At 36.6% G+C, this 17,551-nt stretch overlaps 1 protein-coding gene across 1 annotated transcript in view; it reads left to right on the top strand.

The window, feature by feature from the left end:
- The first annotated feature begins 2,029 nt into the window (after positions 1-2,029).
- Positions 2,030-17,551, top strand: part of LOC105390897 (calsyntenin-1) — a 175,356-nt gene continuing 159,834 nt past the window's right edge. Inside the window, exon 1 of the mRNA XM_048630905.1 lies at positions 2,030-2,254. Coding sequence (XP_048486862.1) covers positions 2,173-2,254 — 82 coding nt within the window. The 5' untranslated portion in view covers positions 2,030-2,172. The remainder of the gene's footprint in view (positions 2,255-17,551) is intronic.

Raw genomic sequence — 17,551 nt, 5'->3', positions numbered from 1 at the left:
AAAGAAGAAATACTTAAATACTTCATAGTGATGTTCAGAAGAAAGCCGTGGTCGTATGCGACATACCCTAAAACTTATGATCGTTCATCCTTACTATATTATATTAATATTAATAATTAATTAATATTAATTATAATATAATATTATTTAATATTAATTAATTATTAATATTAATATATTAATATAATATAGTAAGGATGAACGTATATATATATATATATATATATATATATATATATATATATATATATATATATATTATGTATATAATATTATAAATGCGAAATTAACTGTGTCTGTCTGTCTTTCTGTCTGTCTGTCTGTTACTCTTTCACGCCAAAACTACTGAACGGATTTGAATGAAATTTGGTATACATACGGTCTAGACCCTGGGAAAGAACATAGGCTACTTTTTATCGTGGAATTCTCACGGCAAAACTTAATAAGGCGAAGCGAAGCGCGCGGGAATAGCTAGTAGTAAAATAAAGGTACTTACGTAAAATAGTCCATAAACGAAGATTTTACACATGATATTGGATGTTAAGTTCAAAAGGTACATTACATGGACCGATTACACATGACACATGGGAGGCTCAAATAGTACGTCAAATGTGTAAAATGTACGCTAACGGCAACACTGAATTGAACTTTCGAAACTGCGATGTTGCAATATTCAAAAAATATTATTTGGGAAAGTATTGCAACCCTGAAGAAACATTTACGAAGAAAAGTAATGTCATCGTGCACTTCTATAAAATGCTTACTACAGTCCATTTTATCTAAGCTAAGCTTACTACAATCGAAGTAACCGAACCGAACCTGGTAGGGTATAAACAATTATTTTAACCCCCAAATTCATAGAGCTTTTTGACACTTTACAATAGGTTTAAAATTGACGTTCTGATATACGAATTTTAATCTTTTCACTGACGTAAAGAGTTGAAAGTTGTGTGTTTCAAAGTACATTTTAACCGTTAAAGAGAATGGCCATTTCTCTATGGCCCGCCAGGGTAGCCATTGATGAAACATATTATACTCATGTGTAGCCCATGAATTCAGGTAAATCCTGGTGTAAACTTTATTATTATGAGACGAGGGAGAACGAAACTATAGGTGCTGAAAGATCAAGTAGGTATTTGTACTGTTCTAGATGTTTTCCACAAGCTAAGTATTTTTTAAAAAGTGGTTTATATTTTTTTAAATATTTTTCCTACCTTTTTCACTGAATAAAAATAGGTTTGGTTAGTGGCTGCAGTCAGATTTGGCCATTCTCTTTTACAATACGTACGTTCTATGAATTTGAGGGTAAGTGCGCATTACTTCAAGCTTTTTCTTTTATTACTTATATTACTAAGGTCTGTCAAGAACCCTCTTATTTATCTCATGTTATTTTACCTTCTCAAAGAATGTGACGTTAAAAAAAGTTTACGTTATTCAAGAAATGGATGTCTGTCTGGTGCTGTCATAGCAAAAAATAGCCTCAGAACAAAAAAAAAATTGTTGGGTTGGGTCATTCACATCTTATTCTGAGAGACAGTATTGTTCTTACCTTTTGACTCCGCCATCTTTTGACTAACACGATAACTCAACTGGCAGATGTGAAGGAAAACGGCTCATTCTATATGAGTTCCATAATGAGCTAGGCTAAACTGAAAGCTAGTAGGTACCTAAGTAAATTTTTGTTTTTCTCTGTTGTAATCGTGTGGCCAAGGTAGATGGCAAAGCATATTATAGAACACCTATACTTTGTAAATATGGCATGAGTCCTACGCTATGACAGCTGTCAAATCCATACATTTATTTTAGTTAAGTAACTAGTTTTCAAGGAAAACCTTTTATGCATTTCTACCATCACCACAATACCGCCATCTATGAATTAGGTAGGAAATTTTTGATGAGCTTTCAATTCCCATTTAGTCCCATAAATACATTAAATTTAGGCAGTGTTGGGTAACATTACCATGGTAGGAAAATCTCTGTAGCGAGCTCCAAAAATGCTCGTCCTTCTTGACTTCAATCGATGAAATCACATCCGTCTGCTGTCATCCGCCATTTGCGAAAGTGGCCGATTGCAGCTTTGTACCGCGAGTGTTGTTCGATTGATTATGTCGAGTGTTAAAAATTAAAATTTTGGTTTTAACTGTGAACCCGTGTCGTGTCCGACCAGTTACAATGATTGTGAGATTTTGGAGCATTCTGTGCCTCGGCGTTTTGGTGGCATCGGCTCGCACCGAGGGAAACAACGGCAATGAAGGTAAGGTCCCATAATAATATTGAACCTGCCGTCTTATTTATTTTGTTTACTATCCACACCCTTAGATCAATTCCCACGAAACTGTATGCTTACTAAAAAATACCTGTATCAGAGTTAATATCTAACTCATAATTTAAAGCCTTTTCGCCTTACAAACGAAATAAAAACAAAATTCGCGCTTCTTCAACTACAGATATTACGAATGCGACCTAAATATTCCGTTCAAAAAGCCCTCGGAGCTTTCGAAATGGTGTTAAATCGTTTGTTCTTTATCGGGCGAGGTGGAAGTGTACAGTGTGGGTGTCAAGAACTGGTATGACGACTTTTCCCTCGACCTGAGCGTGTTGAGATGCATCTGTGTGCATTTAGTTACAAAACGAGCGTGAACCGCCGGCCGTGTCTGTTCCGACCACTGCCTGGCCACAGGGGACACCCAGACAACTTTTTGCACTATAAACTTGATTAATTCAGGCCTTGCTATTGTCTAAAATACAGAACAAGTTGATGTGTGTTTTGCCTACCTGTCTGGGCCTAAGGAAATGCTTGAAATTCCTTGATGAGTTAAGCAATTTTTGGTTTTAATTTATGGATGTCGAAATTCCTTGATTTAAAGTAAAAGGCACATCTGTGTAGTACCATAGGTATAATATTTTAATTACTGAATATTGTAGGTCTTATTGTTGTCTTAACTCTTACTGTGATGATCTTGTAAAATAACATTGACTCAAGTTTCATACATTTTGTCCCAGATAAATGTGAAGAATAAGGACCCTGCAAGTTATTTGAAGAAGGGAAAATATTCAGATTTATTTCTACAGTTAATCGAAAAATTATAATGAACAAAAAATGCCTTGAGAATTTACAAATCAACCTAGATATCAAAGTATCCATTAAAATTTATTCTTATTTTAAAAGTTTATTTTTTAATGTTTTCTGTACTTTAAGCTTAGCAACAAATGCACATAGAAGAATATCAAATATTTCAGAATAGTAAAGTCGCCAAAAGGCATTCACTACAAAAATATACTTAAATTTAACTACTAAGTTAGTACAGGAAATGGTAATCATGTCATATTAATGCAGAAAAGGTAGAATATTATTGACTAATCAATAAAACCTGTTTGTTAGTAGTATTGCTGATATCAGCAATGTACTGTATACCTACCTACATACACTACATGTAGTAAAGTAGAAAATGCTTCTTGCATTAAGTCCACCTTTTCTACTCTTATTTTATTATATTTGTTCAGTTAAACACAGTTTTAAATAGTTTTATGTATTGAAAAGTAGTTTTGACTGATGCACTTTTTACTAATTTACATCTATGACATTGTTTAATTAAGGGTTTCTTCCGCTGTTGATTATCTAGGTATTCTGTTTGTTGTTTCACACAAAGAAAGAAAGAACACAACCAATATAGCTGACGAAATCCACAGAGTGGCTTTCACCAGCAGTCACAATTAGTATTAAAATTTATAACAACCCTCTTTTTGCATTAGGAGTTAGAAGGATAATAAGTTAAGGCCCACTTGCGTGGATCACAGGGTTAAAAATATAAACTCAGAGGTAACTAACTCAGGGTTAACTTTTTAAAATTTTAACCCGGACTTTTGATTGCGCTAATGGAAAATAACCCTGAGTTAGCTAACCTGACGTTTCTTTTTGCACTCTGTGAATCTATGTCCCGTTCCAGGCTGAAAGGGACCAAGTTTCTATTGCCGTAAAAAAACATTGTCTTCTATCTCGTTTTCACCTTTGGATAAAACTAGGTATCCCTCTCTATTTCCATTTTCGCAATCTGTCAGTAATTTGTATTTTGTTTACAAAGTGTCATATTTGTGATTTCCTTGTAGATATACATTACGAAAATTATTAAAAATTTAAAAGAAGCGGCGGTAGCTCAGTCGGGTAAGCGCTCGCTTCTCACACAAAAGATGCGTGTTTGGATCCTAGCGCAGACATACCAATGAGTTCTTTGGAATTTAAGTACAATGTGTGGCAACTTACTACCACACATTCTGCTTACCACAAAACGTTCAAGAACCTTATCATAAGCAGCTCTCTTCAATCTAACCGTACCAGCAAGCAATACTCAACCAATAACAACAGCAAGTATTGATTTTATTGAACACATCGCGGTTGCAAGTTGTGCTTTAGATAACAGCAAAGATAGCCCTGAAAAGAGCTGTTTCTGGAAACAAAGAGGGGGTTCCGAAAATAACTGTTCAGCAAGCTCAAGCAAGCAGCAGCAGCGACCACCACCGTCACCGCGGCAGCTCGGAGAGGAGAGCCTCCGACAGCGCAGAAAAGGAACGAGTCCCCGTGCATTCCCAACGCCACGAGTATTTAAGTTAGCACCGCGCGTATAAGTAGGCTTATTTTCTGTAAATAAATTATTATTATTCTGTCCACTCTGAGTATTATTTTCTACCTACTCTACGCATTATCTCCAAAAATGTATACCATAGCTCTTACGGTGAAAAAACATCGTGATCTAGATGTGTACCCTAAAGTGCATTGTACTCTTTAAAAAACGGCGATACGGCTCGCGATCTATCACGTGAGTACAAAAATGTACAGCGAAAAGTGGGTGAGTCACCTCTGAGTAACTACATCACAGTCATAGTCGTGAGCATATGTGTATGTAACCACACCATCGTGCTCTTAATTTCACAAGTGGGACCATTTGCTACTTTGCTAGATAGTGGAAAAATATAAGAATGATGAGTTAATCATCATAATCAAACATTTCCAACGAATACAATAATATTGATAAAAACCTTTTCTTTTGACGTAAGCCGGGTTAGCGTCTTAACCCTCCAATATTGGGGGGTTAAATATTTAAGAGTTTATCCCAAGGTTAGCGCTCATATTTCAGCGATGCAAGACAAATTAATAATCTAACCCTCCTTATGTCAAATATCTCCGAGTTAATTCGCTAACCCAGGTCTGCGCAAGTGGACCTAATAATATGTTTTGTAGTGGATGATTTATGTTGATAATAAATAGCATTTTTCCCATCTTAAAAATGAAGAATCTTTCCTTTCCGACTCATTAATAAAATAATATTTTGATCTACATTTTTGTATGTCTGTAAATGTACCTAATACAAAATTAGTTTCAAAACTTAGGGACTATTAGTGATTAATTATTCACCTAATAGTCACCTTGGGAGGCCATACATACCAGGCTTAGCTACAAATATCATTTACATTCTATTCTAGACATGTTCAATTTGAATTAGATATTGTGTGTAACCATTGTCTACAATATATGTATACCTTTGAATATTAATTAGGCGCAAAGATATTGGTAGACGCTTTATTATTTTAGTTATGAAAGTTGATAATAACTTGAATTACGGGACATAAATAAAATACAAAGTCTACCTATCACAATACAATATAACTTTATTGATAAAACATATACATAATAGAGTTAGAGGACAGAGTGTTGTGGTGCTCCTTGACAGAGGCCACTGTCTACTAGTGGTGAATTATACCTTTTTTCACGAGGAAAGACAGCTGATACAAGCAAAAACTTCCCTTATTCGAATGTAATAAGGGTCCTGTCAGATGTCTTTCCCCGTGAAACAAGGTAAGGCTCTCGTTCGTTAGTTTATCGTCAGTATAGAGTAACCCTCCTAATGCGCTTCTCTATCGCGGCGTATCGTAAATTAGAGCTGGGCTAGAGTTGGCTAGATTGAGTATAATATTGTCTATTTCACGCTGGAGGAGAATGTTAAAAGAGCACCACAGTTGTTACGTGACTTAAGTCTCCTTTAGTAGCGCAATCTATTGATGATGAACCTCTGACTATATCTCACTATATCATAAAAAAAATCAATAAAAACAAATCCAATCTTTAGAAATATTAAAGTTCAAGAGGAGGAATGTTAAAACAACTTTTCCAACAAGAAAATACACTCAGGTCAATATTATCCAGTGGTTAATTCCACCCGTCTGGTTTACTCAAGCCTGAATACTAACTTATTTCTCCCGGGTACAATACATTCTGTGTTTATAATAAAAAGCGCTAACAATTTATGCAAACTAATATTAAAATTATTCGCACGGGAGTTTGCTGTGTATGGAGAATTTAATGGATTGTGTGGTTTGTTTGGCATAATGTTTCTGGTTTCGTAACTTAATTACCAACAACTACGATAGTAGGAAATTGTTTTAAAGATCTTTTGTAGCATGGTACACCCTTCAACTGGCTACAGACTGAAGATGGTAGCTGTGGGCAAGTAATTTATGGGCACATATATCGGACTTTTGTGGCACTCCTGGGACACCGTGATATGTCCATGTATGGTCAATGTCCAACAGTGGATATCTTAGATGATGAACAGAGAAAATAATATTTACGACATATGAACTATAGCTCGACAACTTCGTGCGCGACCCTCCTTGCGGGGTGACAGACGCGGAGGGGACGAGGTACCCAAGACGACAGCGGGTAGCGGGTGAGGTAGCGGGGAAGGACAACGCGTGCACTGCACGTCATTATTACTGCAGTCTCGGCCGAGCAGTCGAGGCGGCCACATGTGTTGTAAAATCTGTCATAATCTGAGTTCGACACACATGAGACCACTGATCCTGAGACCATAAGTCTTAGGATGAGTGTTGAGGCCAAAACCGCCACAATCCTTGGAATATTCACCTTTTGAATTTTTAATCATATTAAAACTATGTCGGGGTTCAAGAAAATTACAATATGATAGCGCCATTTATAGTAAAAGAGTCAATTTCAGAGTGACCACGATTCCACAGACTAAATCTAAATTTGCAAGCATACAATATAGCTATCGATCAGCTTTCCTTTATAATATGATAAATAAAAACATTGGCATTTACAATAAAAACTTCTATGACTGTAAAAAACATATTATAAAATGGTTGAATCAACTGAATTATGATGAAACCGAGGCAATTTTGTAATGCTCATAATAATCATACACATATAAAGTAATAAGTAGTAATGCCGTTACTTTACCCATATATTAAACCATGCTCATATTTATAATGGTAGTTAATTACCCATTCTTAAGTACTTACCAACTAAAATGTTACGCTCTCTCAAACACACACACATACACACACACACACACACACACACACACACACACACACACACACACATACATATTTATGTACATACATACTTATATATATATACACAAACACGAAACTATACAGACTTGCACACTTTGTACACACTAAAAATTTTCCTTTTGTTATTTTTGTTATTAATGTACCAATCATTAAATAACCTGCATGCCTTTTAGAATTTAGTTTTTAGTATTTAATTGTTAGTAAATTCATAGCAAAATTGTTAATGTGATAAAACTAGAACCTGTATATGCGTACAAAATAAGTATCTATAGGAAGAGCGGAGTCTCCTGGCACAGGTGTTTGTAATACTTAAAAGGAGGCTTCAGCAACTAGCATTTAAGCATATTTTTGGTTAACGTAAATAAACAATTTTGAATTTTTGAATTTTTTTGAAGAAGATTTTGAGTTTACCTTGCTTTATAATTAGGTTTACTCTATTCATTCGACTAATCGAAAAGTCAAATTGTCACTTGAAATTGAAATGTTGGTGCATATTAAAAAATAAAAAGGTAAGGGGGTAGTCGGTTGAGCAGGGACGGACTGTCATTCTGATTTGAATTATTGAATGAGTCGGTTGTGCACCTTCCGCAGGGATCACCACGTTTCGCTATCAAAGTTAATCCAACTGTATCAAGTGCATCCTCGTGTATTTTGTAAGATTGATCTGTAATTCCGAATAAATCGAGTGTGTACTACCTGTGCCATTATTTCTGGGGTGTGATGATGAATGGCGATACCAACGACCTGGTTGATCGAATTATGGACCAACCACCGCGCACCGCTAGCTCGTGCCCATTCCCTGACAACTATATAATCTTTGGGGGTTTCCTGTAGAACCGTGTGCCGAATCTTGGTTTGGCCGAGGTTTGATAGAATGCAAAATCTGCTTACTCCCGAGTAACTGGTAGTTTACCCGTGGGTAAAAAGTTACTCGAGCTTGGTCGAATCCACCCTAAATAATGAAACTAGTTTTAAGAACCTTTTTATTGCTCAACATAATTTACTCTTACATTACGTCACAAATAGTGACACGTTATCGCGAGATTTATCCGGGCACACTTTTCTCCGTGTGTACTCGTGTTCTAAAATGTCGTGCTACCTCGCCCCCGCCACTTCTTTCACCCCGCAAGGAGGGTCGCGCACGAAGTTGTCAAGCTATAGCGTTGAAATTCTACAATCACACAGACAGCTATACCTAAAACTAACATCACCCATATTTTTCATGCTAGCGGAAAAATACAAGTGAGCAAGACTAACTTTCGGTGCCCGTAGCATGACAAAAAGCGACAAGTGTAACTCGATATAGCACGGCGTCGGCAAAAACTCAGCACCTGCCTTTCCTGTATATTCACGGGCAAACAGGAATAATAAAAAAAATGCTTTTTCAAGTGCGTGTGGATGTTTTTGTCGGTTCCCGTGCCATGATTTCTTTTGTGCTGTTTTAGGAGAACACGACTCCCGTTTTTACTGTTACTTTATTGTGTGGGATAGAATAATATGTTCCTCCCACTCTAATGGGTAGGCTGTTTATTGTTTTTATCTATAACAAAAGATACGAGACGTATGATAAGTGATACATCCTGAAAAGTATAGTTCAAAACGCACTTAGGTAAGAATATACATAGTTTTTTAATAAAATATTGTTATTCGCTCATATCATGTAATTTTTGAGCTAAATAAAGTGTTTATTAAAGAGGGAATTACCGCTTCAGCTATCATGTAAAGTTAACCTTATTAAGTACTACTTCACTACTGCAATCATCAATAATAATAATGTAGTATGTAAATATTTTTGCCCAACAAGGTAATCAAATAACGTATTGGGCCTCACATATCAATTTATCAAGAATTGCTATGGATTCTGTTGTTTATTACGAATTGGAGTGCCGTGGGGGCGAATCGAATCGGATTTAATTTTCCAAATAATATTATAATGTATTTTATATTTTTCAATTATAAAAAAAAAAAAAATGGCGTGACATGACCAACAAAGCCGACCCTAAATAAGGATAAGGCAAGGAAGAAGAAGAAGAAGAAGAAGAAGAATTATAATGGCTGGTTCTCTATTATTATTTTCATCATCACCCGTGATCGTCCTATATGCTTCTCCAAAGGAGTTACACAACGCTCGGTCCTCGGCCTTCCTCATCCAGCCACTACCGGCCACTTGTTTTAGGTCGTCAGTCCAGCGGGCCGGATGGCGTGCCATTTTACGCTTGTCAGTTTGTGTCTTTGGTCTCCACTCGAGAACACGTTTACCCCAGTATTCATAGGTTCTTTAGTATATACATATGACCAGCCCACTGCCACTCCAACTATATTACATTTGTCTGGCACTGGAATCCTTTACATGGGACTAAAATAACACTGGCTAAAATTGGTTGTACAGAAGCACCTCAGCCTAACTAGCAAGGGAGTCTGGTAGGTACTCACTTAAGTGTACAAGACAAGGTGGGAATGTTAAAAGCAGGTGGCTATATGGGTCAGTCTAGGCAAACAAAGCTTCGTTCATTTAAATGAATACACAAAGTGGAGGGCAACCGAAGCTTTTATCGCCATTTAAACATTTTAACAACGCTAATAATGTAACGGAACGGCTCTGGGGCAGTTAAAACTTTAATCTGTGATCGTCAAATTGCTTTTTCATATTGCTCACTCTGTGTAATTTGCTCTGTGGCGTTTGGGCGATCTATTTATTTGGGTATGTACTGAATATTTGATTAAATTTTAATAAAGTACGTTTGGGAACGATAATGATTAAACCACTAGGTATCGATCTACTAGAAACGCTAACATTGTAATGGGAAAAGAGTAACGTGTTTGTTTTAAGTCAGTGCGTTTTGGTGTTGGCACGTGTGTCTGTTGCAAAGGTAGGTTTGTCGAAATTTACACTAAAATGCAGGGTTTATGAAGAATACGTTAGCACGTGTTTGCAGTAAATTTCAAAACATAACACTATCATCTGTTCAACATATTAACTAGATTGAGTTCTTGGAAGTACTCTGTAGGTACGCTTTGCAAACGTTGGTATCAGTTTCTGCTAATTAATATTTCCGAAAAGCTTCAGATCAAAGAGGCACTAAAGTGAAACCTAAAATATGTTTACTTACACTTTACTAGGTATTCAGACTTTAGAGCTTCGAGCGAAAAAAGAATAAACTACATACATATTTATTTTACGAAAAAACAATTAAGAAGACACTATTACTAAACTACCTTTTATTATTATTTTTTTTAAATTATGTAGCCGGCATCGTGTCTCACTGCTGGGCAAAGGCCTCCTTAGAAAATGACCACCGTTCCCGATCCTGTGCTTCTTTCGGCCATTGACGCAAAAACCTGTCAAGGTCGTCCCGCCATCTCCGTCTGGGTCTTCCGCGACGCCGACGACGTCTAAATATTTTACAAATAAAAAAAACAGAATTGTGTAATCATTTAAACAGCAGGTATTTTTTACTGATTGCTTATGCACTACAATTTTATTTTTGGGTGATAGAAGCTGATGACGAGTTATTTAATTGTAGCATAATTAGAGTTCTTATTAGAGGTTCTCAGCAGTCTTGTTAATAGCTGAAACATGCTATTGTTCTCTTTCAGTATGAGACTCGTGAATGACTCGTAATGAAGCCTAGTTTTTTACTGTTATCTACAAACAGAGGTCGTTTTCCGGTTACAGCACTGACGTGATTGGATTGAATTTGATTTTGAACGGTTCATCAACAATCGATTTTCCTTCCAGTAGAACAGAATCTGTCAATGTGATACTAAGGGCCTGTGTCACAATGTCTGGATAATGGCTAGTGGCTACCTATCGGTTAAAAGACATGCTGTCACTGTCTAAAAAAATTATGACAGAGTGTGGCAGCTTGTATTTTAACCAACAGGTAGCCATTATCCAGAATTCCAGACATTGTGAAACAGGCCCTTAATCTGAGATTTAATGCCTTTAGGCCTAGCTAGGGGCTGATGTAGATGACAGTAATAATAGTGATGTGCCGTTGGCTAAAATTGGCATCAGCTATACACCTCTATCAGGGTATCGAGGCAAAAGCGTTTGTTTTTAATACTTCGTGATTTCGAATGAAATCGTGTGTGTCATGTGCAGTCACGTATTTATTTTAGTTTCGTGAAATCGTGTCATTGACCGATTGTTTAGGTATGTCATTATCTTGTAGATATGTGTTGTTGATATAGAACATGTCGGGGTAAATAAAAGATCTGATTTAAAACAAACGTGAGATTAGGTTAGAACTCTCGTTTTGATTTAATTTAATATTATGACTATGACTGTACCTACAGTAAGAAAATAGCCCAAAATGGAGTAAAATTTTAACTTTTTTTGAAAATGTTATTAATGTTTTTTTTAAATACACAGAGGTGTTTTTTTTCTGGTGACCATTTTGACCACCCCACCACCCCTATCATCTCCTTCTCAGCTACGTAACCTTTTGGGATACCCTGTATTTTTATTATGGGAGTTTTTACAAAAAAATCAGCAACCTAATACGACCTAACACAACTTAACAGCCACTCCCGCAAACAATAAACCGCTATAATTTCCACTTCCGAACGAAAAACACGTAGCTATAGTGCCACAAACTTATCTGTTCCGGTGAGAGCGAACTAAATTGGTCCATACCTCATTACTTACTAATGAATTTCATATTGACATGACATAGATTATATGGACCAATTTAGTTCGCTCTCACCGGAACAGATAAGTTTGTGGCACTATAACTCATTTTTCGTCCAAAAATCCGAATTGTCTTTTTCGGGGGCCATTTGAATTCTCCCGTGCCACCATTCTCGGCCTAACACGAACCAATCAAACTTGCCGAATGGAAAAGTTTTCACCATTTCCTCTTGCCTGGCCAGAAGGGGTCCTACTTAATTTGGCAGCATTATGAATGAGCTGGATTCAATGTAGTCCAGAGGGATTGCTTAATAAAAAGCCTACATAGATGTGGAGAGATAAAATTATGCTTTCTCGGTGCGTTTCGGTGATCCCTAGACGTTTCTGCTTGAGTGATCGAGATCAGTTTGTTGTATGTTCTTGGTATATAAATACAGTTGGAAAGGTGAACCACTCGCTAGAATTATGTATTTTGTGGTGGGTATACCTAAGCAAATAACGGGTGCATAAAATTTTATAATGGGTTTAAATATAATTTACTTCAGAAAGGTTATTTTTCTATGATTTCCGTTGCAACATTGCAAATTCATAATACCACGTGTATAATGTGCTATACCTATATGCATAAGGTAGCATAATCCTAGCTTTGCCTTTGGTACAGTATTAAGTTTCATGGTAAATTTATTTATACATAGATCCGATCATTGACGACCGAATGGTGTAATGGCTAGTGACCCTGACTGCTAAGCCGAAGGTCTCGGGTTCGATTCCCGGCTGGGGCAGATATTTGTTTAAAAACATAATTATTTGTACTCGGGTCTTGGGTGTTGATATTTATAATTAATATGTATCTATCTATGTATTTGTGTAGATATATCAGCTGTCCGATACCCATATTACAGGCTCTGCCTAGCTTGGGGTCGGATGGCCGTGTGTGAGATGTCCCCACATATTATTATGATCCTTGAGTATACCTACTAAGTGTAGACGTTTATTACGTTGACTTAGAGTGTTTATTAAGACGTTAATCCTTCTTTGATGAAAAATCAGTAGAGAGACTACTTGATGTAAATAATAACCTATACATCAACCTTTACCAGGATACTTTCATAGCTATAGCCTTTAGAGAAAAATGGAAATCGTAAACAGACGAAACTAAATAAGAAGAGAAAAAGAAACCGACCCGCTTAAAACCTCAACCGTGCCACAGTCCTTCAACTCTCTCAGAACCGTCGAATTATTGCGGCAACTTCTGCAAGAAAAATACACAAAGTTGGGCTAACAACGGAATTCTCAAGTATTCTTTTGCCTGTGCCCCTTTTTACGGCAAGTTTTCCCTCATAGAATATAGAATGTTCCAGAAGAGAGACGATAGAAAATGATTGCCAAATCAACGGTGCTCTGCTTTTTACTAAAACGTTATTTTTCATTAAGTTTTTAAAGCACCATAAGTTTCTTAAACAGTGCTGCAAGCAATGAGATCGTTTTTTAATCACCGTAATGGGTTGCGAGCCGTACCTATCGACGTTTTTGAGTGTATACAGATTATGTAGGTGTCCTCACAATGTTTTCCTGTATCCGCCTTTGCAGAGAAGTTATTATTATTATTTAACTATTTATTTTACAAATATCATAATTAAAAGTACAGTGCTCCAAAATTGATAATGCGCATAGAAATCTTTCACAGATCGGTGGTTTTCGATTATGTGACACATGATATTAACTCCTATTTCTTTCGAACAAGGTGCAAAATGCAAGTGTTTTTTTAAGGTTCTTACGATTTAATGATTCGGGTGTGAAGATCTGCATGTGCATTATTAATTTTGGACAAGTGTACAAAGGGTGTTCTTAATGCTAAAAGTTTTTTCTGCCAGTCAACCCCCAGTTATAACTGATTTAATGTTGAGAACGCAAACATAGGCGCAATACATTGCCTTCCAGCTAGTTGAAAACCAGCGCTATGGCCTACCTAGCAATTATATGTATATATATATGTGTTGTTCCTATGTAGGTAGGTATGGCCGTGTGTGAGATGTCCCCACATATTATTATTATGTATAAAACAAATATATTTTCTTTCTCTCTTTCGAGAGTACGGTTACTGGAGTATTCTCTCTGAGATTTTTCCCTCCGTGTTCTACGTCGTATACAAAATGCGCCAATTTTCCAACTTTTCGTGTCGTAACGAACGCTTTTGTTTCATTGTGGAATACTTTGCGGGAGATTTCACGAAACTCTTTGATTTAAGACGGTATCAGGTGGGCATAGACTGAAAGAAAATAAGTGTTATGCCTTTTTACGAATACTTAATTCGTTTTCTTAAAAGGTATCCTCGTTTTACATACATTATGTTCACGACTGTATATAGTTCCCGAAGGGGTAGTCAGAGGTGACTCGCAAGCGAGCTGGCGGGACGGCTATCCCCTTTTCGCTGTACATACATTTGTTTGTACCTACTCACGTGATAGGTTGCGAGCCGTATCGCCTTATGGATTTTTTTTTATATTTAAATCTTTTAACAGCTGTCCTACCGACACATTTGCAGTCACAGCATTGAGGTTGCAGGAAGTTGACAGATATGTAAACTGTAATTTTCATAGCTTAGGTTAACTATCAGACCCGACTGTCAGACATAACTCAATGCTGTCAGCTCACAAACTATTGGTGGAGTCTAGTACAGCCATAATGAAGCAAATAACGACTCAAACCTAGGGTTACTCAATACTGACGAAAAACGAACGAACGAGAGCTGTCGTGCAATCGGCACGTTTAATACAACGAGATAGAGCCGTGGATCTCGCAGCAGCGCTCCGAAACTTCGTTTTTCGTGATGTAGAGTGACCCCCCGGGCACCCATTGTGGGTGTATCGAAGTCAAACACCTCTAATGGCATTCAGAGTAAAGATAAACAGGTACAGATCGACAAATAATGCTGCGGACGGTGAGAAGAGTCAACAGCTGATGCGGTTATAGAAAAATATGTTATTCACGTCATTTGTCGGTGTTACCACAAAATCCAAATAAACACGTTCAACGGGTGGTTAGAACGGTATTAGACACATTTATAAGGCGTTTGACAGCCGCTTCACATGGTTTTACATGTTTCTAACTTTGTACTGTTGTTGTTGTGGAGTTGCTCCTCATGTTTAAGGCTGGCGCTGCCAAATACCTGATGTCTTTTTTATTTTATTTTTGTATATTTTGACGTTTACCTGTTACACAATACTACAACATATAGGCGTTTTTATAAATATTATGACCGTGAGTCCTAGTGATAAGTCCACCATAGTATGTTTAAACGTGCATACCTAAACTATCAAAAAAGGCAAGCCATTAAAATTCAAGCCTTATTATGATGATCCTTCTTTTAGTTGACGGCCGCGCCCTCTATAAATCAAACTAATTTAATCCTTACCTGATCCTTTGAGTCTGTTCCCGTTTCCAAGAACTGAGGTAAAGGACCACCTTATAATTCAAATATAATCCTTACGATTTTAGGAATAGGGTAGAATGTCTAGTCAGCTGTACTCTTCAATATATTGTATCCCTAGAATTTAGCTGGCAAACATCACCAGTGACTCTTTATGTCATATTCATAATGTTCATTTTAGTTTGAAAGTGTATGAGTGTGGTATTTGTTAGTTCTTAGACATTCCGTCTGGCTTTGCTTACCGATTTAATCCTTTTTTAGTTGGTTAGAGGTGACTAAGGATGAATGGGTCAGTTTTTTTGGCCCGACGGGGTGTGGTAATAAGTTAGTTTTGGGGCTAAGATGACTGTTTGAAATTTAGATGTACGATTGGTTAATGATATGGTATAAAGGTATAATTTGATGCTGGCTTCATATTAAATTATGCTGTTGATTTATGCCTATTTGGATAGCAAACAAATAACATACGATTTATCGGTAGGTTATGGCCAAATTATATAAAATTTTCTGTGAAATTTATATTAATTTATCGTCTCTATATGTCCATATTTATGTTCAAACATTTGTATGATCTAATTTTTTTAATGAAATTACTACATAATTACCTGCCGCGCTAGAGCTAGTCAAAAAACTAGTCTAGTTATGGATAGAATCCTAACTAATATTATAAATGCGAAAGTAACTGTGTCTGTCTGTCTGTCTGTTACTCTTTCACGCCAAAACTACTAAACGGATTTGAATGAAATTTGGTATACATACGGTCTAGACCCTGGGAAAGAACATAGGCTACTTTTTATCCTGGAATTCCCACGGGAAAACTTTTTAATGCGAAGCGAAGCGCGCGGGAACAGCTATACTGTATAATTTGAGTATTAATGAATTCTCCATGTCGCCATATTCGTCACGTTAATTAGCAACGAATGCCGGTTACTGTGAATATTAAAACTGAAAATACCTACAAATTAGGTTGGATTAATTAGCTTAATAATTACATAGTACACTGAACTAAGAGTTCATAACATAGGACGCGCTTCAGCCTGCTGCACTGATGATGACCTAAGACAGGTGGTTGGTGGATGAGGAAGGCTGAGGATAGAGTATTTTGGAGCTACTTGGAAGAGGCATATGTCCAGCGGTGGTCCAATACTTAAAACTTCAAAATTTTACAGCACAATTAGGCGTTATAATTATAACAATCTACTAGACCTAGACCTTTGGATTACTGGCTCATGATGATGATAAGACTATGTAACTAGTGCAAAATGTAAGTGAAATCAGTACAATTACGAGAAATCCAGCAGTGCGGGCTAAGTTACCTTACCTGTTTACGGGATGCTTATCTTTACAGCTCCGGTATGTAGGTTAATATTTTATTGTATCGTGGAGCACTCAAGGTTTTTTAAAGATAAGGTGTAGGAAAAGCAATGGCCGCTATTCGAATCTTATTTCGTGGGCAAATCGTTGTTACTTTTATAATGTCCCATCTAATAAATCTATATCTCTCTTTCTGTCCGTATAATCAAAGCTAGGCAGCAATATCAGTGTCAAATAAAGCTTTTCTTTCTTTCTTTCAATATATTTAATTCCGACATCAGCTTAAAGTTCCTTCTAGTAACTCAGCGTTAGACTCGCGAATAATCGCGACCAAAAAAAAAACGATTAACCTATGAAACGCAGCGCACACAGCTCCAATTCACCTCACTGTCCATCCAACAGCGTGTGTTATTCAGACTGACGGTTTCCAAACAGTGCCTGATCGATTCGGCTGTTGCGATACATTGAATCGATATTTTTGTTCTATTTCCGCTCCACAAGATGTGCTAATTGAATATTGATAAGTGTTTGGCTACAGGTTGTGTCTGTACCGTCATTGTTAAAACGATGTAGTTTAGGTTCACACCTATATATACTATCGTTTTATTTAATTCTATATGGCACATTTCTATTTCACTAAGTTTAATCAAGTACTTAATAGGTATATTTATAACACTGAACTTAATCTAGTAATACACACACTCCGCACACTCAAATGTCTATTTCACTAAACTGAATCTATATAGTGATATAAGTATATCACTAAACTTGGTCCGTTTTATAACTATATCCCTAGTAAGATA

The sequence above is a fragment of the Plutella xylostella genome, chromosome 27 (genome assembly GCF_932276165.1).
Source record: "Plutella xylostella chromosome 27, ilPluXylo3.1, whole genome shotgun sequence".
Classification (NCBI taxonomy): Eukaryota; Metazoa; Arthropoda; class Insecta; order Lepidoptera; family Plutellidae; genus Plutella; species Plutella xylostella.
The sequence above is the reverse complement of the archived record's forward strand: the minus strand, read 5'-3'. Positions and strand labels throughout refer to the sequence as shown.